This window comes from Somniosus microcephalus, chromosome 1, assembly GCF_052327205.1.
Source record: "Somniosus microcephalus isolate GS21.2 chromosome 1, FLI_Smic_1.0, whole genome shotgun sequence".
NCBI lineage: Eukaryota > Metazoa > Chordata > Chondrichthyes > Squaliformes > Somniosidae > Somniosus > Somniosus microcephalus.
The window spans coordinates 135,913,551-135,934,534 of record NC_140987.1 but is presented as its reverse complement, the minus strand read 5'-3'; the positions used below and the strand labels follow the sequence as shown (position 1 = coordinate 135,934,534).

Genomic DNA, 20,984 nt, shown 5'->3' with positions numbered 1-20,984 from the left:
AAAATCTCAGCAGGCTAGGCAGCATTCGTGGAGAGAGAAACAGTTAATGTTTCAGGTCGAAGACCTTTCGGCAGAACTGGAAAAAAGCAGGAAATGGAGCAGATTTAAAAGCAAGTTTAGGGGCTGGGAAATGGGGGAGGGGATGAAAGAACAAAGGATGGAAGGCAGGAGAAGTAAAGAGGTATTAAGAGATATTCAAGGCAAGAGGAGATGGTAATGGGACAGGTTAAGAAACAAAGGATGGCTCTAGATGGAGTGTGAATTGTGCTGGCAGAATGAAAGACAGCTGCCATGTGGCAGGGGGAAAAATAGGACAAACAAAAAGTGTGGATAAAAAATGTGATAGGGGCTGAGGTTATGATCTGAAATTATTGAACTCGATATTGAGTCCGGAAGGCTGTAAAGTGCCTAATCGAAAGATGAGGTGCTGTTCCTCGAGCTTACGCTGAGCTTCCGTGGAACAATGCAAGAGGCCGAGGATGGTGAGATCTGAGTGGGAATGGAGCAGAGAATTAAAGTGACAGGTGACCGGAAGCACGGGGTCCCCCTTACAGACTGAATGGAGGTGTTCCGCAAAGCTATTGTGGATGTCTGTTTTCTATAGTCACCAGGATTGCGTGGATGTCTAAATGCAGACAATGGAACTGAATATCAGGTGCTGCGTATAACGGGCGGCCGATCCGATACCGACTGTTTTGCGCCATTGCCCGAGACGAATTTCTACCCAATTATGTCCTGACTGCACTTACTTATGGAGCATAACAAAGCATAAAATAAGGCCTATCGTATTTTCGTTAATAATTAGTGTTTAATTTGTCAATAATAAATTGGTGTGCTCTTGGCACAATTCATATAAGGGCAAAGATTAAATCAAAAATAACCTGAAGGATTCAATTCAAATGGTATTGATTGAAATGTAATTCAATTAGGATACAATAGATGTTAAGGAGCCCAGCAGATTGGAGTGGAGGATAGGTCGCTGGATTGAAGGACTTGATCCAGTAGAATTGTCTTTCATTCACCTTCCACTGTAGGAACACAATCTATTATTGATTTTTATTTATACTTTAAAGAAATCATGTCTAATTAAAAAAAAGACAAGTATTTATTTTCTTTCTTTTGCTGAGGATATGGGGATAGAGGCCAGAAGAATCCAGCAATCTTTTCTTCATTTTAATTTTTTTCCATTCCTCTATGCTATCTTATGTTGGATTATGTCTCAGGAGGAACCTGTTAATCTGAGATACCTTAGCCGTGTGATCATTCTTTATGTTGAGCCTGGGCAGTTAGTGCTGCCACTTTATTACTGATTATTGTCTAGGCTCACGCATGAAAACTGGGCACTTGAGTGAGGTATCGGACTGCTGCCAGTGCCCATGGAACCATATCCCACAACGACCACTACCTCACGTAACAGAGACAATTAAAGGGAATGGCAAAATCTGAAACAATATCAAAAATTTATGAAACAAGAAACATGTCAGCACTTTTAAAATCAAACGCCATCAGAAAATGAATTGAATGAATAAAAACATGAAAATGATCCTATGTGTTATATCGATAAATAGTGGGATGTACACCAACACCTACAGCTCACTACTTTGAATTATAAATCACAACTATGTTGGGAAGGGGCTCAGCATGAACATGCACTTAAGCATCTCATATCAGCCCTAGAAGAATTCTGGGAGCTGATCTCCAAAATGTCCTATCATTCAGGAAAGACATATGGCCAAGGAGACAGTGAGAAGGAAATAAAAGGAGAAAAACAAATAATTGTACAAAATGTAAAGATTATAGTGCAATACTTTTAAAAATAATTTTTTGTGTTAAATTCAAGGAAGCTTTTAATAAAACACAATTAAAGTTCTTTTTATACATGTTACTGTGACAAAGAATGCAAATGACTGTAAATATATTACTAGACATTTTCATACATTGCATCAATAACAAATTGCTGAGAATAAAGGCTCCATTTCTCTCTGATGTGTTGGGGTCAGTCATATTTGCCTGTGGGTGAGGGAGGGGGAAGGAATGCAGTCTGCTTCAGGAAAAGCATAAAAACCTGTTTTCTGACAAGCTTAACATTTTTGCTCCCCTCCCACCCCCACTCCTCTCCTTCCACCTGCCCCTTTGCATTAGTGTCAAGCTTCCTAGTAGGAGACAGACAAAACTGTAACATAAGGCAAGGAGATAGTACACAGACCCGGCGGGGCAATTTATTCTGCTTAGCAGCTCCATATGGACATGCATGTGGATAGAAAATAGTTGACGTAAGCTTCCTCTGTACCCAACTATTTTGACATTTTTGGAACCGCAAAACAAAAAATATTAAAATTACAGTGAGAGTCTAGCAAAAAGTAGGCAAATGAATCCATTGCCCAAAGGTCCTGTTGGTGTACTTCTCAAGCTTTAACTGTGGGTTATAAGAAATATTGGGAATAACAAAAAATTCTGCTCTTTTACACACAATTTTGCTGTTTTCAGTCTGTGGGCTATATCTTGCAACAGACAGCCAGCAAATAAAAAGAAGGAAGTATTAGTGCTCTTAATCAGTTATGAACTGTGATTAGGAGGCTTTTAAACACCAGAAACAGGAGGAAGTGGCAGAAAACAGACAGCAGCAATCAGCCAACACAGTTCAAGACGTGGCTAACTCACATACAGGTCACTTGTAATGCATTATTCCCGGAGATCTAGAGCAGGGATCCCAGACCATTGGCAAACTGGCCCTTGAAACCCAGGCAACTTACTCTTCTGTGAAGCAGAGTTCCATTCATGCTATGTGAAGCGATGTTTACTCAGATTCACAAACTTCTTAGAAACGCTCAGGATCCACAGCATCAATGGAACTCATCTTGGCAGGGAGAAGAAAGTTTTGCAGCTTTAGAAACATTTCTAATAAAACATTTATTTGAGAGACACACACACACACACACACACACACACACACAAAGAGAACAGGATTCACAGTGGGAGAGAAAATTAGCTGCAGACACAGAGGCTGCCATCTGTATAACTCGTCTCAAAACAGGATCCAAACAGTGACCGAAGAACTGGAAAAATAATGTGGAATGATGTGACAGAGACACAGATCTAACTTATTCAGTGTACATACTCTTCTCTCCTCCTCAAATTGTTATCTCTGGTCCCTTCAGGACAATAACAAAAATATGTATCCGAATATTTTGAACAATGTATTACTATATAAACAGATTACACCAACAGGGCTGCATATTGATTTTTTTTCACTATTGAACATTTTTCACAGATGTATACAATTATTAATGTAGATTCGTCATTCCCGTTTTCCTGTTATTTTCTGCATGAGAAGCAGTGACCCATTTTATGCTGCGAGCTCTCACTGAATAAAAGGCTCCTTTGTGCACTCAGTAAACACACAAAAATATCTTTGATTTCACATGATAAATTTCCAATGTAGTTTGCAAGCCAAATTTGGGGCCCTTTTATAATGTTTGTAAAACATTTCTGAACATTCAACAGAGTAACCAAAATGCTTTAAACCTGCAGCATAACCAAAGATGAGCAGATACACATAAAATGGGATTCTGCCATAGGAAAAGACAGATATTAGGCTTATGCAAAAAAAAGTCAAAGGTAAATAGTATCAGCAAAGCTAACATTTATATAGTGCTTCTCAAGTAAATAAACATCTCCGAGTGCTTTACAAGGGGGGAGATGTGGACACCAAGCAAGAAGTTTGTGGGAAGAGATTGCAGGCACAACTGAGAGCTCCAGAGGACAGGGGCTTAATTACTGAAATATCAGCCTCTGATAGTGGAGCAGTGGAGCTGGAAGGACAAGCAGTAATCTGGAGTTTCTGGAATTTAGGGGGACGGGGGAGGGTGATTAGGATGCTGGCTAGAGAATAATGCCCAAATAGGGTGGGGAAAATTATGGAGGGATTTGAAATCAAGAGCACGGGTCCTGAAGTCAATTCACTGAGACACAGGGAGCTAGCTGACATTGGCAAAGACCAGACTGATGGGCATGTGGGGCTTTTTTGAGGAAGAGCACATGGGCAGAAGAGTTCAGGATTAGATGATGATTATGAAGGGTGGAGGCGATTAGGCCAGCAAGCAAAGCATTAATAAATCAATCCCTTAGGTGACAAAGGTCTCGATGAGAGTCTTGGCAGCAAAAGATTAGGGTGTGGTGCAAGCAGCTGACATTCCAGAAGATGATTTAGGTGACAGACAAAGGCTAGAAAGCTCAGCTAACTCTTCTGGCCAGTTGGAGGCCTCCCGCCGTGGTGTGGCTGCAGGCCTCCCCCGACTCGGCGTTATAATCATGATGCAGCACTGATGACCTCATCGGGCTGCGACTTTTGAATTTAAATTAGGCCCCGGCCTGCCTGTAGCGAAGATGAATTGGCACGGGGCAGGAACGGTGTGACCTCAGGCCGGCAAGTGAACTTGGTCTAATCTTAAACCCTCCCACGCACCATTCTAGCTGGGCGAGTGGGTTAAAATTGAGGCCTTTTAATTTGCGCTCACAAAAAGGCAGTTTCAATAGGCATTACAACAATCCAATGACATGGGCAGTTTGTCATTCTGGGGCCAAATTTCTGAAAGAAGCTTTTTAGAGGTGGATTTGGGGTGGGACAGGACCTCCCCTCACTCCATGGATGCAATCCTGAACCTGTCTTTCACCAAATGTTTTAATTCCTTCCTCAGATCTGGTTTTCTGGTGACTTAGGCTTCACATGTCATTTTAAAGTTTTTGCTGCCAATGGAAACTGAGGTGCTGCTGCTGATCAAATTCAACTAGTTCAGTATTCAGTTAGGTTGGTTGGCCATGATAAAAATTGACCCTTAGTGTTAGAGGGGATTAAATACGTGGGGTTACGGGGATAGGGCTTCGGTGGGATGGCTGTCAGTGTAGGGACCGGGTGCTAGGGTTTGGATGATCAGCCATGATCTCGTTGAATGGCGGAGCAGGCTCGAAGGGCCGAATGGCCTACTCCTGCTCCTATCTTCTATGTTTCTATGTAATAAATGAGCACAATTTAAGGTAAATTACCATAGATAGTACAAACTACCATTGATGGCACATTACCACACAGAATGTTGGGGAGACCCTTCTTTTGAATCAGTCCTAGGTAAATTCTGTTTGCAATTACTGTCCCTCTTCCCCTCTGATGCAAAATGATTTCCCTCTCAAAATAAATGTAGGTGACAGCAGTCACATATCAGTTTATATATAGATTAATCTACAACTAAGAGAGCAGGGATTATAATAAATATGATGCAATTAATAATTTTACAACATAACTGAGAAAAGATCCATCTATTTCATTACTTTTTTGGGGAAGAAGACATAAAATAGGGAGCAGTGCCAAAAATGAAAAAACTGACTGTTGCAGCATGACTAAGTTATTTGCCATTTTTATTTTCCAGCTGCCATCATTGTGCTTAAACAACAGCAGAAAGCATATCCCTAAAGATGAAATAATAAAAGGAGGAATATAAGCTTAGTAAATAGTAAAGATGCAATATGAAAAATATATCAAAAGGAGGGTCAGAAACGTGTGTTCAATGACAGCTGATTTTGATTTTTTTTACCTTCCCACTCCAGTTCATTACCATGCCCTGAGTATTCAAGAGAATCTGCCTCATCAGGGGTCTCGAGGTCATCGACATTGATGTCAAGATCATCTGGGGTATCGAGGTTATCATCAGATAGGATTGAGCCTTCACTCTGATCAAGTGAAAGACTAATATCAGGAGCTGTAAGTTTCTTCTTTCCAGGGTGGATTCCATTGAGGTCAAGGGAATTAGGTGGTGCTGATTAAAAACAATGAAAAAGGAGAAAAAATATTAAATCACAGCATGCACATACCTTTTAAAAAAATATCAATTTGCTGTGCTTCTGTAATTTCAATTAAAACAGCATTGTTGAGAACAGTATCTAAGCACAGCCAACCACGGTGCAATTTCTATTCACAATCTTTGACAATAAGTTATATGGAAATCAATGTACACATACAATCACCAATAATAGCATATAACAGGTACATTTACTTAGATACAGATTAAAGCCCCAAATATTCCAGGAGGTTTATTTGAATAGGAAGTCTCACCATCAGGATCTCTTAAAAATGTTATTTTAGTGAGTACATCTGACAGGATGGAGCATTGGTCTGAAGGAATTGCTGAAGACAAGTGTTCGGAGATAAACTATCAAAGTCATGAATCTCCAGATCAACTGCATGTTAATTCATCTCCTTCACACTACTCGAATCAATATTCTATCCAAGCTCATGCTCCTGATGGCAGCATCAACACTTATAGTTTAATTGTTAACATTAGATGGGAGGAAAGTTAGCAATTTCAAACTAAAGTCCTTCCCCCATAAATACAGCATTAAAAAAGCATGATCCAAAATCTGTGCCCTGAAAGTGGGTTCTATCAATCAGAAAAGTACATCTCATGTGGAGGGTCTATTTTCAGCCTACTGCCATTGGCCTGATTGGGATCAACCAGTAATAGTGTACTGCTTTATCTCAGCACGGAGGAGAATCTGACAGAATCTTTCTTACCTTACAAAATTGTAACTTTAGTTAGTTGGTGATGGAGCAGAGGCTAGATGGCAGCTATGGAGACCTCCATAATGAAGACTGCATCCTGGTAACAGGTCTCACTGTCCCATGTAATTATTTTATCAAAAATTGTACCTCCTCGTACTTCTTCTATGGTATGCTTTATGTCCATCAACACTTTCCTTTCTTTCATATCTCCCTTCATATAACTAACTCATAGACCTGAAACATTAACTCCGTTTCTCTCTACACAGATGCTGCCTGACCTGCTGAGTATTTCCAGCATTTTCTGTTTTTATTTCAGATTTCCAGCATCCGCAGTATTTTGTGTTTGGTTTAGATGGCATCTACTGGCAGTTGTCTTTTATGTGGCTGAAACTGCTCTGTAAACTTTTTAGAGCTGCTTCATCATCACTGAGGAGCATGGGATACAACTGCCATCATATGGACTTCAATATTCAGTCCCATCAACCAAGGCAAAAAATGGTTGCTTGATGGCTAATACAAAGATTTTTTTTTTAAATGTCAGAAAATAAATAAATTGTAATCACAAATTAATGACGTAACGTTCACTGTCATTTTTGGCAGGATCTTTTGAATTGCAATCCAGGCAATGTAGAAATAATTGGACCACATTCTGTGGTAGAGACAACAGCCCGGATTTTGCGGTCAGCCCACTTACACTTGTCCACAGACTTTCTATGGGCTTTTGCACTGGAACTTGTGGTAATTAGAAATCCATTTTGGTGCAGCGGCCTCTACAGGGGACCTGCGACCTGTGTGAACAGGACAAGCAGCTGTGTATCTCCTTAACCAATCAGATTGAAGAATTCTTAATGAGCAGCAGAGTATAAACCAGGAAGTGTAAGTTAGAATAGTTAATTCAATGTGAAATCACGTACAGAAAGCAAAATAAAGACAGGGAAAGAAAGATGGGATTAAGAGAGAGAAAAAAGAGACAGAAAGAAAAAGTAAAAGAAAAAAATTATTAATTTTTTTTAAATCTCCAAGACTCCATACTTGTAAAAGTTAAACTTCAGTGCCAGAGAGGTTGTTTGACAGTAATTAAATTTAAAAAAATTAAGACTTAATTAACACCGTTAAAAAACCACTACACTAGAATGGACAAGCCTTAACTTTTTCTGGTGAGTTTAGTGCGTATCTAGTGGGTAAGTACCGCAACTTCACGCCCTTCCATATGTTTGAATGCTGAGTCTCTCGGCGAGGTACCGGTATAGCAAAGCTTCTCAAGGAGGAGGGTAACTCGAACAGCAACATCCTGATTTCCAACTTTAACTGCGCATGTGCTGTCGTCGGAAGTTACTGTCCTATTTACACTTTAATAACAGTGAGAGTTGATAGCCTCACCATTATTTCTACTGCAAAATCCGGGCCTATATTCCTAGAGAAACGTAACTCAGTTAATAGTACATTTGGCTGTGCATAAGATTATGGTTTTGAACCCATGATGGATGGAGTGCATAACCAGGCTGGCACTAATTGTCAGAGGTGCACCCTTCACAAGAGACCAGAAGCTGAGGTCTCCTTTGCTTGTTCCGGTGGGTTCAGGTGGAAATAAAAATTCCCATAATAACTATTTGTAGAAATGGAAGGAGTTATCCTGATGTCCTGGCCATCAACCAATAAAAACAGACTGAAGGCTCATTCATCTCTCGTCTATTTATGGGTTGTTGCCGGCACAGAACGGCTACCAGGTTTTTCTATAACAAGTCACTGCATTTAAAGAGAATAATTTATTTTGCAGCTATATTATTATAAAAAGCACAATGGGGGAAAAATTTGGTCGCGGCCCCTTTGGGGCTACTTTTAGCGCCCCTGCACCCGAAATTCACTGGTAGCGCTCCAAGAGGGAGGTGGGGCATTACTGAAAGCGCTCCCCCTCTCTCTTGGGGTGCTCCCAGTGAATATCGCGGCGCTACGTCGCGCCGCGGTACTGCAGGCCTTCTTCCACAGATTAAAGGGGAGGGGCCTTGCGCAGACCGACCCGGGGCCCAGCTGGGCCACCAGGGATCGGGATGCCGGCAAAAGAGCCCAGCACTCAAGAGGCGCTGCATAGGAGGCCGGGGACGGCAAAGGGGGCAGGTGCTGGCAGGCGGCTAGCAACAAAAATGGCCGCCTGGCAACTCCCCTTTAATTTGCGTCACCCCAGCCGCATGTATGACCCCTGACCTTATCGGACACAGCATCCGGCGGTAAGTCAGGGGATGCTACCAAAGTTCGCGGCCGCGGCGAGTGGGACGCTGCGCAAGGCGAAGTCATCAATTTTGCCCCTATAGCCTATAGTATTATCAATTCTACCACCGAAATGTAAATTTTTAAGAGTCAGTTAATTGCAGCACCTAAGTTTTGTGAACATTTTAAGAATAAAATTACAGATTTGAAATTGTCCTGGATTCAGTACAGACAAAGGAAGTGCCCATCTACAATAACATAGGCTGGAATCTTTACCTTGGAGACGGGGTGGGTGCGTGCAGGTCGCGTAGCGGGTCGCTATCCCGTAGTTTTCAACAGCGCGTTCTGCACTGCGCTTTTAACTCAATTACATCAATTGAAACAGTCATGCGGGTTACCCGGCCAATTAAATGGAGCAGATCTGATGACATCACTGATGCCTCGTTTTAAGCTCGGATATTTAAAAGGAGCCTTGCACACATCCCAGTTGAGGGTTGTTGGAGGAGGCATAAAGGTTTTTGGGAGAGATGGCTATTGGTCTATTTTGCAGAGATTTGTGTGGGTGCAAGCATACATGGAGTCACAGCGACAGAAGGCTGCACCCAGGTTCTCAGATGCCACCCTGCAAGTCCTGGTCCAGGGAGTCAGAGCACGTAGGGAGGTACTATTCCCTGGCAGCAGCAAGAAAAAAGCAGCCATAGAAACAAAGAGGGCATGGCTGGAGATTGCCCAAGAAGTGAGCATTAGGGGGGTTGTCAGTCGCTCCTGGATTCAATGCCGGAAGAGATTTATGATCTCATGGGATCAGGTAAGGTGAGTAAAATGTCACATTCAATTACATCCTGATGTGTCGGTCACCCCAACCCCATCACTCTGCCTTCCCAAGCCTACTCCTGCACATCACTCCTCACACCAACCTACTTTACAGCTGCACCCATCTCTCACTGTCTATGCACTTACTCACATCGCCATCTGACTATCCACCACTGATACTCATCCTCATCTTAATGCAATCCTACAAAGTAACACCACAGAAGGAGGCCATTTGGCAACGTCATGCTGTCTCCCTCATGGTGACCCTCTACAGATGTAGCCCATACATCCCTCCAATCATTTCATCACTCTCAAAGTTTTCTTCTTTCTCTCCTTGCAGGAGAAGAGAGCGCAGAACAGGACAGAAAGAAAGAAAGAGAACCGGAGGTAGCCCTCCAATATATACAAATTTGACACCCGCAGAGGAGGGGCTCTCGAAATAAGTGGAAACATAGAAGCAGGAGTAGACCATTCGGCCCTTCGAGCCTGCTCCGCAATTTTAATATGATCATGGCTGATCCTCTATCTCAATACCATATTCTCGCTCTCTCCCCATACCCCTTGATGCCTTTGTGTCATATAAGTAGAAACAGGGTCTAGTACAGTAATAACTGAGATTGGGCCAATATAATATAACAAAGACATAGTCTAATGTAATATAAGAACATAAGAACAGTAGACCATTTGGCCCTTCGAGCCTGCTCTGCCATTCAATGAGATCATGGTTGATCTTCTGCCTCAATTCCATTCACCGGCCTTATCGCCATACCCCTTGATGCCCTTACTAGTCAGAAATCTATCGACTTCTGTTTTGAATATACCCAATGACTGAGCCTCCACAGCCCTCTAGGATAGAAAATTCCAAAGATTCACCACCCTCTGTGTAAAGAAATTTCTTCTCATCACAGTCCTCAATGGCCTAACATTTATCCTGAGGCTGTGGCCCCTGGTTCTTGACTCCCCAGCCAAGGGAAAGATTCTCCCAGCATCCACCCTATCAAGCCCTGTAATAATTTTGTATGCTTCAATGAGATCCTCTCTCATTCTTCTGAATTCAAGAGAATACAGGCCTAGTTTACTCAATCTCTTCTCATATGACAGTCCCGCCATCTCAGGAATCAATCTCGTGAACCTTCGTTGCACTCCCTCTATGGCAAGAATATCCTTCCTTAGGTAAGGAGACCAAAATTGTACACAGTACTCCAGGTGTGATCTTACCAAGGCCCTATAAGACTTCTTTACTCCTGTACTCAAATCCTATTGTAATGAAGGCCAGCATACCATTTGCTTTCCTAATGGCTAGCTGCACCTGCACATTCACTTCAGTGACTCATGTACAAAGACACCCAGGTCCCTTTGAGCATCTGCATTCCCCAATCTTTCACCATTTAGGAAATACTCTGCCTTTCTGTTTTTTCTACCAAAGTGGATAACTTCACATTTAACCACATTATAATCTATCTACCATGTTCTCGCCCACTCACTGAGCCTGTCGAGATCCCCTTGAAGCCTCTTCACATCCTCTTCGCAACTGAAACTGCCACCTAGCTTTGTATCATCAGCAAATTTGGAAATGTTACAGCTGATGGCGGTGGGAGATGGAGAGAGAGGGACCTTCCAGCAACCTGGTGACAGAATTTAAAATGGCCACATGGCATACAACGTCACTCATGGTGTCTAATGTCAGCAGCCAGAGAAATATCATCATATGCATAATGGTAACATTACACGTTCTTATCATAAGAGGTCTAATTCATGTCTTTACTCTCTCACCAGTCCATCAAGTGCCCCCCGTAACTGTCCAGCTGGAGGAGGAAGATGACTCCATTCTCTGAGGGTGCACATATAATATATTGTATACACACAATTAAAAATCTTGCATATGATATGCACTTCCTGTGCACAAATCTTACATGCTCTTTACATTAACATTTACAGTGAAAATTGCATAGGTAAACATTTATAATGCGATTCTGCATGTGAATATTTTGTATTGTGAAAACTTTTGTGTCAACATTTTGTTATCACAGTTTGTTAACCAAATAACAGAATGCTGTTGCCCATTTTCTCAATAATTGAACAATTAGGCCTAGAAATTGATTAGCCCCTGAAAATGGGAGCAGGGATCGCGATGCGTGATCAAACCGCGCCCGTTCAGAGGAATGCCAACTTCGTGCTGCCTGCTCATTCGCATGATTGCGGCATTCAGTCCAGTGCTGAACGCAAGACAGTGGGCCCAAGTTCGTGCAAGGCTAGCACCACTTAAAGTTAGCCTGCACTACTTAAAGGCAGTCTGCACCTCTTAAAAGGGTGGTGCATTCTGCCTGGAGAAGCTCATTGAATTGGCTGGGGAAGACAGTGAACAACTATTAATGATGGCACAACAGGGGAGAGAGTGTGCACTAAGGTTCTGGGATGCAGCACTAGAGGCCTTGGTGCAGGAGGTGGATAGGAGAGAGAGGTGTTGTTTCCGGAGGGGGCCAGGAGGCCCACCAGCCAAAAGTGTAAAGTGCAGGGTGTCACAGCATTCCAGCAATCTGTCCTCTAATAGATGGCTAGGAAAGCAGAGGTGCCGCACCGGGACAGGGCAGTGGCTCCATGGAGCAAGAACCTGCTGTCCTCTCTCAGGATGACAGCATTTGTCCTCTCGCCACTGCCACTTCGCCAGTGCCCTTGCTATTGCCTGTCAACCAGCCAGCCCAGACTGCTGCTATCCATGCTGACGTGATGGAGTCTGCAGCCGGGCCGGGCTTTCTAGGCCCAGAGGTGTTTGAGGTCATTCTGTAAGGCCATCTGCAGTCTCCCCACTGAAAGTCAGCAGCCTTCCACCAGCCATGCTGCAGCCACTGGGGGAGCACTTTGTTGGAGCACTAGGACAGGCAAAAGCACACTGAAGACAGGCACTAAGGGAATGCACAAGGGTGATTAGTTAGAACATAAGAAATAAGTGCAAAAGTAGGCCATACGGCCCCTCAAGCTTCAAGAAGATCATGGCCGATCATCGATCTCAACTCCACTTTCCCACCCGATCTCCATATCCTTTGATTCCCCTAGAGTCCAAAAATCTATCTATCTCAGCCTTGAATATACTCAAAGACTCAACATGCACAGCCCTCTGGGGCAGGTAGTGTAGTGGTAATGTCACTGGGCTAGTAATCCAGTGGCCTGGACTAATGAGTTCAAATTTAAATTCAGCTTAACCATGAAACTATCAGATTGTCGTAAAACTCATTTGGTTCACTAATGTCCTTTAGGGAAGGAAATCTGCCGTCCTTACCCGTCTGGCCTATATGTGACTCCAGACCCACAGCAATGTGGTTGACTCTTAACTGCCCTCTGAAATGGCCTAGCAAGCCACTCAGTTGTAACAAAGCACTACGAAAAATACAGACTGCAGCGGTTCAAGAAGGCGGCTCACCACCACCTTATCAAGGGCAATTAGGGGTGGGCAATAAATGCTGGCCTTGCCAGCGACGCCCACATCTCATAAACAAATTTTTTTTTTAAAGAATTCCAAAGATTCACAACCCTCTGAGTGAAGAAATTCCTCCTCATCTCAGTCTTAAATGGCCTACCCATCCTGAGACTATGCCCCCTAGTTTTTGACACTCCAGCCAGGGAAAACAACCTCTCAGCATCTACCCTGTCGATCCCCTTCAGAATCCTGTATGTTTCAATGAGCACCTCTCATTTTTCTAAAACTCCAGAGTTTCATCACAGGAATCAATCTAGTGAACCTTTGTTGCACCGCCTCCAAGGCAAGTATATCCTTCCTTAGATAAGGAGACCAAAACTGTGCACAGTACTCCAGGTGCGGTCACCAAGGCCCTGTACAATTGTAGCAAGACTTCCTTACTCTTATACTCCAACCCCCTTGCAATAAAGGCCAACATGCCATTTGCCTTCCTTATTGTTTGCTGTACCTGCATGCTAGCTTTCTGTGTTCCTTGCACGAGGACACCCAAATCTCTCTGAACATCAACATTCGAAAGTTTCTCACCGTTTAAAAAATATTCTGTATTTCTATTTTTCCTACCAAAGTGAATAACCTCACATTTCCCTACATTATACTCCATCTGCCACCTTACTGCCCACACACTTAGTCTACCTATATCCCTTTGCAGACTCTGTGTTCTCCTCACAGCTTACTGTCCCACCTAGCTTTGTATCATCAGCAAACTTGGATACATTACACTCGGGTCCCTTCATCTAGGTCATTAATATAGATTGTAAATAACTGAGGCCCCAAGGTTGATCCTTGTGGCACCCCACTAGTTATAGCCTGCCAACCTGAAAAAGATCCATTTATCCCTACTCTCTGTTTTCTGTCCATTAACCAATCCTCTATCCATGCTATTATATTATCCCCAACCCCATGAGCCCTAATCTTGTGTAATAACCTTTTATGTGGCACCTTATCGAATGCCTTTGGAAATCCAAATATACGACATCCACTGGTTCCCCTTTATCTACCCTGCTAGTTACATCCTCAAAAAACTAATAAATTTGTCAAACACGATTTCCCTTTCATAAAACCATGTTGACTCTGCCTAATCATGTTATGATTTTCTAATTGCCCTGATACCATGTCCTTAACAATGGTTTCTAGCATTTTCCCGATGACTGATGTCAGGCTAACTGGCCTGTAGTTCTTGATTTTTTCTCTCCCTTCTTTCTTGAATAGTGGTGTTACATTTGCGACCTTCCAATCAACTGGGACCATTCTAGAATCTAGGGAATTTTGGAAGATCAAAACCAATGCATCCACTGTTTCTTCAGCCACCTCTTTCAGAACCCTAGGATGTAGCCCATCAGGTCCAGGGGATTTGTCGGATTTTAGTCTCATTAGTTTCTCTAGTATTTTTTCTCTACTTATATTAATTACATTAAGTTCCTCAGCCTCATTAAACCCTTGGTTCCCCATCATTTTTGGTATGCTATGGTGTCTTCTACTGTGAAGACAGATACAAAATATTTGTTTAACATTTCTGCCATTTCCTTGTTCACTATAATAATTTCTCCTGTCTCAGCCTCTAAGGGACCAACATTTACTTTTGCTACTCTCTTCCTTTTTATATACTTGTAGAAGCTCTTACAATTAGGCGACTTTGTTAGGTAATATTGGATGGATTCATGTATAAAGTTGGATTGGAATGTTTCTTTTGTGGTGGCTTTATTTTAGCATTCTGGCCTAGAGGATGCTGTGATGGTCAGTAACAGAGGGAAGGTAAGATGTGGGACTATTTTTGAATGGGAAATTTGGGTTGCATTCACTGGTAGTGCATTCGGATGAGTCAATCATGGACAGCCCAGGCAGAAAGGGGCTGTCTGGGTTGCCTCCTCCCTTCCGCTTCCTCCTCCTCCTCCTCAGCTATTCACTGTATGCCTGGTGGCAAGCACTCAATGGTCTATTCTATCAGATTCCATGTGGCAGCATGGCTTTCATTATATGCATGCTGCCCATGTGTGGTTGGTTTGTGGTGTGGAGTCATGAGCCAGGTGGTCACCGGATAGCCCTTGTTGCCCAGTAGCCACCCTCTGGTTTTCTTGGCAGCTCAAAGACTGAGGGAACAGCAGACTAGTGCAGAATACAAACATCATGACAGCTGCCAGGATACCAGGCATTCACCATCATGATGTGCTGAGCATGGTCGCACACCAACTGCACATTCAGTGAATGATAATCTTTGCGGTTACGGTACATCTCAGCATTTAGATGCGACACCTGCAAAGCGACGTGTATGCAGTCAATGGCGCCCTGCACCATGGGGAAGTCCACTATCCTGGCAAAGCCACGTGCATGCTCTGCCTGCTTCTCTCTGGTCAGAAAGAAGACAATGAAGTCCTCTCTCCTGGCATAAAGAGTGTCTGTTACCTCTCTTACGCAGCAGTGGGTGGTAAACTGAGAGATGTTAGATGTCGCCTGCTCCAGCCTGGAAGGATCCCGACGCAAGGAAATTCAGGGCCTCGGTCACCTTCACAGCCACTGGCAGTGCCGTTCTTGCCCTGTGTGAGGCTGCAGGTCTGGTTGCAAGAGGTGGCAGAGTTCCGCGAGCACCTCCTTTGTAAAGGGCAGACGCCTTACACATTGCTCCTGTTCAGGCTGAGCTAAGAGAATTGCTCTCGTAAGACCCTCGATGAGTAAGGCCTCCTGCTGAAAGCCTTTCTCCCCCTCCACCCTCTGCAAGCAGCTTGTCCTCTTCTTCGCTGCCTCTGCTCCATCTCCTTGTCATGCTGCAGGCCAAGGGGGAATGACAACTAACAGCACACATAACTTGGAGCAAGTGGTCTGACCAGAACCCTTGTCAGAACCAAGGCCGTCTCCACTTGCAGCACCACTCCCTGTCACCTCACCAACTTTAAACAACTCTAGAAAGCTCCAAACACTTCTACTTCCAGTAGAAATTAATCAGCAACTAACCTGGAAGGAGATGATGATCCCTTTAAATATCACTGGTGGGGGGGGGGGGGTCCTTGCTGCTGCTGAATGCATGTTCAGCTGTGCGTGGTTAACACAGGTTAGTTCCAGCGTTGAGGATGAAAATGGCAGCACGGATGTGACGTCACGATCTGCCTACTCTACATTCTTCTGGTGCACACTCCCAGCACCAACGCTAATGCCCTCATCAGCGCAGCATGCATTAGAAGTGTGCTCACAAAACAACACCCATAGCGCCGAAAAATCAGGCACTATGGAGCTGAATTTTTTGCCCTTAATGTCCAAAATAGGGTTTCTAAATGATTAAAAAAAAAAAAAAATGGCATATTGCACGATGATATATTTACATTTGTGTCTATTAATACCTTCAGTAAATTTTCACTTGAAAGCCTCACTCTCTTAAAAGCCTGGGCTTACACTTAATATTTTTGTCCAGAGTGGTGACGCTGGTATCTGGAGGTAAATCCTGCAGTCTGAGTAGGTGCAGTCAGCACCATTCCTCAGGATACATCAGCAGCACTAAAGATAGCCAAACAATAGAATGTTACTCTTTCTGCCTTGAATATAATATGTTGTTTTTCAAGATTACTTGAAGAAAAGCTACAGGACAAATTTCAAAAGGTTTATGCAGAGAGGATATGTGTTAGACTGTGGGAGGTAAGGGAGGCAAACAGACAGTGGCTTCCAGGAACCAATCACAAATGTTTGCAGAGATCGCTTAAAAAATACAAACCAGTGCTGTAGGATCTGAAACACCCCTAGCTCGTGTGTAAGGCCCGGGCCCTCCCCTCCCCTAACTGCTGACTAACACTTGAAATCCACCCCTAAACCAACATCCGCATTCCAGCTCCAGTTCTGCCAGATCTCAGGCCCCACCTCCGTCATGATGGAAGTCCAAAAGATTCCCTTCCCCCCCCCCCAATGTTGCCAATACCAGCAGCCCCACTAAAGAGCTTCCAAACTCCAGGACCATCAACCCAGTTCTGTCAAAGCCCGGGACCATTCCCCCGTACTACCAAAGTACAGGAAGGCCTCCAGTGCAGCAAACCCTATTCCTATTAGATAGTACTACTAAATATCAGATAGCTAACTCCAACTGGCACATCTTGCATCTTACCTTACTGTGTATTTTCAGATTTAAAATTGGTAGTACTGAGATAAAAATTAAATATATAGGTAAAGTATTATGGCTAATGTATTAAAAATCTTACATCTGCTGACTTCCTGCTGTCACACTTGATTATATGATTACATTTATTCATTGAATTGTCTTTTAATACCTTCATTAAAGTTGCCTCTTCCAAATAAGCCTTGACTTAGAGTTTATATTTTTGCCCTGGGAACTAAATTTGGATTGTGCAGTCTAAGCATTTGCAGAATACGATTTCCCAGGACGCATCCTGACAGAAACTCCGCCCCCCCCTCCCCCCTGCCCACACTGCCTGCCTCTGTCGCGCGTTAGCCCAGAGACGGATACAACGAGAGAGAAAAACAGACAGGCAGTTTCTTTCTTCGTTCCAATTTAAATTTATTTTCTACAACAACAACAGCTTGTATTTATATAGTGCCTTTAACATAGTAAAACTTTTCAAGGTGCTTCACGGGAGTGTCATAAAACAAAATTGGACACTGAGCCACATAAGGAGAAATTAGGACAGATGACAAAAAGCTTGGCCAAAGAGGTAGATTTTAAGGAGCATCTTAAAGGAGGAGAGAGAGGTCTCGAGGCGGCGAGGTTTAGGGAGGGAATTCCAGAGCTTAGGGCCAAGGCAGCTGAAGGCACGGCCACCAACGGTTGTGCAATTAAAATCAGGGATGCTCAAGAAGCCAGAATTAGTGGAGCACAGATATCTCTGGGGGTTGTGGGGCTGGAGGAGGTTACAGAGATAGGGAGGGATGAGGCCATGGAGGGATTTGAAAACAAGGATGAGAATTTTAAAATCGAGGCATTGCTTAAGCATAATATTCATGCTTTAGAAGATAGGAGCAGGAGTAGGCCATTCGGCCCCTCGAGCCTGCTCCGCCATTCAATGCAATCATGGCTGATCATCCAAATTCAGTACCCGGTCCCTGCTTTCTCCCCATACCCCTTGATCCCTTTAGCCTTAAGAAATATATCCAACTCCTTCTTGAATATATTTAATGAATTGGCCTCTACTGCCTTCTGTGGTAGAGAATTCCACAGGTTCACCACTCTCTGGGTGAAGAAATTCCTCCTCATTTCTGTCCTAAATGGCATACCCCTTATCCTTAGACTGTGACCCCTGGTTCTGGACTCCCCGACCATCAGGAACATCTTTCCTGCATCTAGTCTGTCCAGTCCTGTCAGAATTTTATAAATTTCAATGAGATCCCCTCTCATTCTTCTAAACTCCAGCGAGTACAAGCCCAATTGACCCAATCTCTCCTCATACGTCATTCCTGCCATCCCAGGTATCAGCCTGGTGAATCTTCGCTGAACTCCTTCCATGGCAAGAACATCCTTCCTCAGATAAGATGACCAAAACTGCACACAATACTCAAGATGTGGTCTCACCAAGGCCCTGTACAACTGCAGCAAGACATCCTTGTTCCTGTACTCAAACCCTCTCGCTACGAAGGCCAACATACCATTTGCCTTCTTAACCGCCTGCTGCACCTGCATGCTTACCTTCAGCGACTGGTGCACAAGGACACCCAGGTCTCGTTGCACTTCCTTCTCCCAATCTATTGCCATTCAGATAATAATCTGCCTTCCTGTTTTTGCCACTAAAGTGGATAACCTCACATTTATCCACATTATATTGCATATGCCATGCTTCTGCCCAATCACCCAACCTGTCCAAATCATACTGGAGTTTCTCGGCATCCTCCTCACAGCACACACGCCCACCCAGCTTTATGTCGTCTGCAAATTTGGAGATATTACATCTAGTTCCCTTGTCTAGATCATTAATATATATTGTGAATAGCTGGGGTCCAAGGACTGATCCCTGCAATACCCCACTAGTCACTGCCTGCCACTCGGAAAAAGACCCGTTTATTCCAAGTCTTTGCTTTCTGTCTGCCAACCAGTTTTCTATCCAAGTCAATACCTTGCCCCCAATCCCATGTGCCTTAACTTTACACGCTAATCTCTTATGCGGGACCTTATCGAAAGCCTTCTGAAAGTCCAAATATACCACATCCACTGGTTCTCCCTTATCTATTTACCTTTAAATATCAACTTCTAAAAAGTGATTCCAGGTTTTAAACAGACTGTATTGTTAGTTAACAAAGACAAAAACAGTCTACTGTTAGTTAACAAAGAAAAAAATGGACTGTCATTAAAGAAAATGTAAGGGATTCATTCTCTGTTGAACAGCTCATTCTTATCATGTCTGCCAGTTATGCTAGCTTGGTGAAGGACTTTAAGTTACACTTCTATCCCAAACAAAATGATGAGTCATAATTATTGTGACATTGATTCTCAGCACATAATTTAACACGGTTATTTACAGAATGAATTAATTAAGCTGTTCCTACCAGGTCTGCTTTCTTCAGCTAAGGGACTTAGCGCACCCTCATCAAAGGGAATGTCCATTCCCACATCCTCCGGCACTGATCTGTAAAACAAAAGCACACCACCAAAGTAATTACTGTGAATGCTGTGTATGTAACATTGATACATTGACACTCCTATTAAGTGAACACTGTTCTCAAGTTTTGATTCCAGTAACATGCAGAACTCCTAAAGACAAGTTTGGCAGCATGGCAGATGCATGATGGGCCAAATAGTCTCCATTTTTTCTTAAATTGCTATGATAATATTTTTGGCTATGCTAATCTATTGCAAATAACAAGGTTCAATCCCATATCTATTTAAAATGTGTGATTAAAAAAAGAGATGTTACGAAGGTAATTTAAGACTGAATTTGTTTTTGAACTGAATTTATGAAGGTCATATCAATTTACAGATTAGCTTGTTAAATTAAAGTCTTGATTTTACGCATTAACATTAAAGTTTATTAACTTCAAGATCATCACTGCAAGAACTTATAAAATTCCATTTTCTCCATGTACAAATGCAAAACAATGCTTCAAATAATAATTAGGATCCAACCCTCTGGTTTGGTTGTTCTTCAAATGGCCTAAAGCTGAATTCTAACCAAACTTTGGCTTTAGAAACCAAAGGGGAAGAAGGGGACATGGAGACTGTAGTTACTGAAACAGGCATGGATATATCCAACTGTTGCCTAGTTATAAAATGTACCCACTCTCACTCAGCATGTGCAAGATGCACATACAAATTAGAACTGCTTCATGTCATAGTTCAACCAATTCTTATTTGCTAGGAATAATTATCGAAACAAACAAAATACAATTTTGATGTATAATTTTCAGTTCTTGCTTAAAACAAAGTTATATTAAAAAAAATGAAGGAAAGGCTAATGAAAAAAATGACTTGCATTTACATAGCACCATATCACATATCTCAAAATAATTGTTTGAATTGCTTTGAAGTCAAGTGACCATTATTTCACCAAATGCAGCAGCCAATTTTTGCACAACAAAATCCCAAAATTAATAATGAGATGAATAACCAGTTCATCTGTTCTATGCAGCATTAGCCAGGCAGGAATACTGGAAGAGTGTTCTGCTTTTCTTTGAATAGTATCATGGAATCCTTAACATTCATCTAAAACACTACAACAGGCAGATAGGGCCTCTGTTTAAAGTCTTGCCTGAGGGACAACATCTCAAAGTACAGCACTCCCATAGTATCTTTTTCCGCATTAAGTCCTGGTCACCATTCACCCACTCCTTGCCGACCTACATTGGCTAAATTTTAAATTCTCATCCTCGTGAAAATTCCTTCGTGGCCACACCCCTCCATCGCTCTGTAACTTCCTTCAGCCCTACAACCATTCTGAACTCTCCATTAATCTGGCTCTGACCTTGCACATCCCCATCCTTTGTCCCAACATTGCCATCCATGAACACGACAAGTATGGAGGA

At 42.8% G+C, this 20,984-nt stretch overlaps 1 protein-coding gene across 14 annotated transcripts in view; it reads right to left on the bottom strand.

Annotated features, from left to right (window-relative positions):
* LOC147124368 (protein prune homolog 2-like) overlaps positions 1–20,984 on the bottom strand; it is a 716,966-nt gene that overhangs the window by 160,753 nt on the left and 535,229 nt on the right. For 11 of the 14 annotated variants that reach the window (XM_085985977.1, XM_085985885.1, XM_085985895.1 and 8 more), the window contains exons 10-11: positions 19,512–19,591; positions 5,586–5,807 (exon numbers count right to left, since the gene is read on the bottom strand). In XM_085985977.1, coding sequence (XP_085842103.1) covers positions 5,586–5,807; positions 19,512–19,591 — 302 coding nt within the window. Of the gene's footprint in view, positions 1–2,753; positions 2,858–5,585; positions 5,808–11,341; positions 11,400–19,511; positions 19,592–20,984 lie in introns of those variants that run through there. The other 3 variants (XM_085985984.1, XM_085985995.1, XM_085985968.1) reach the window with 3 other exon arrangements.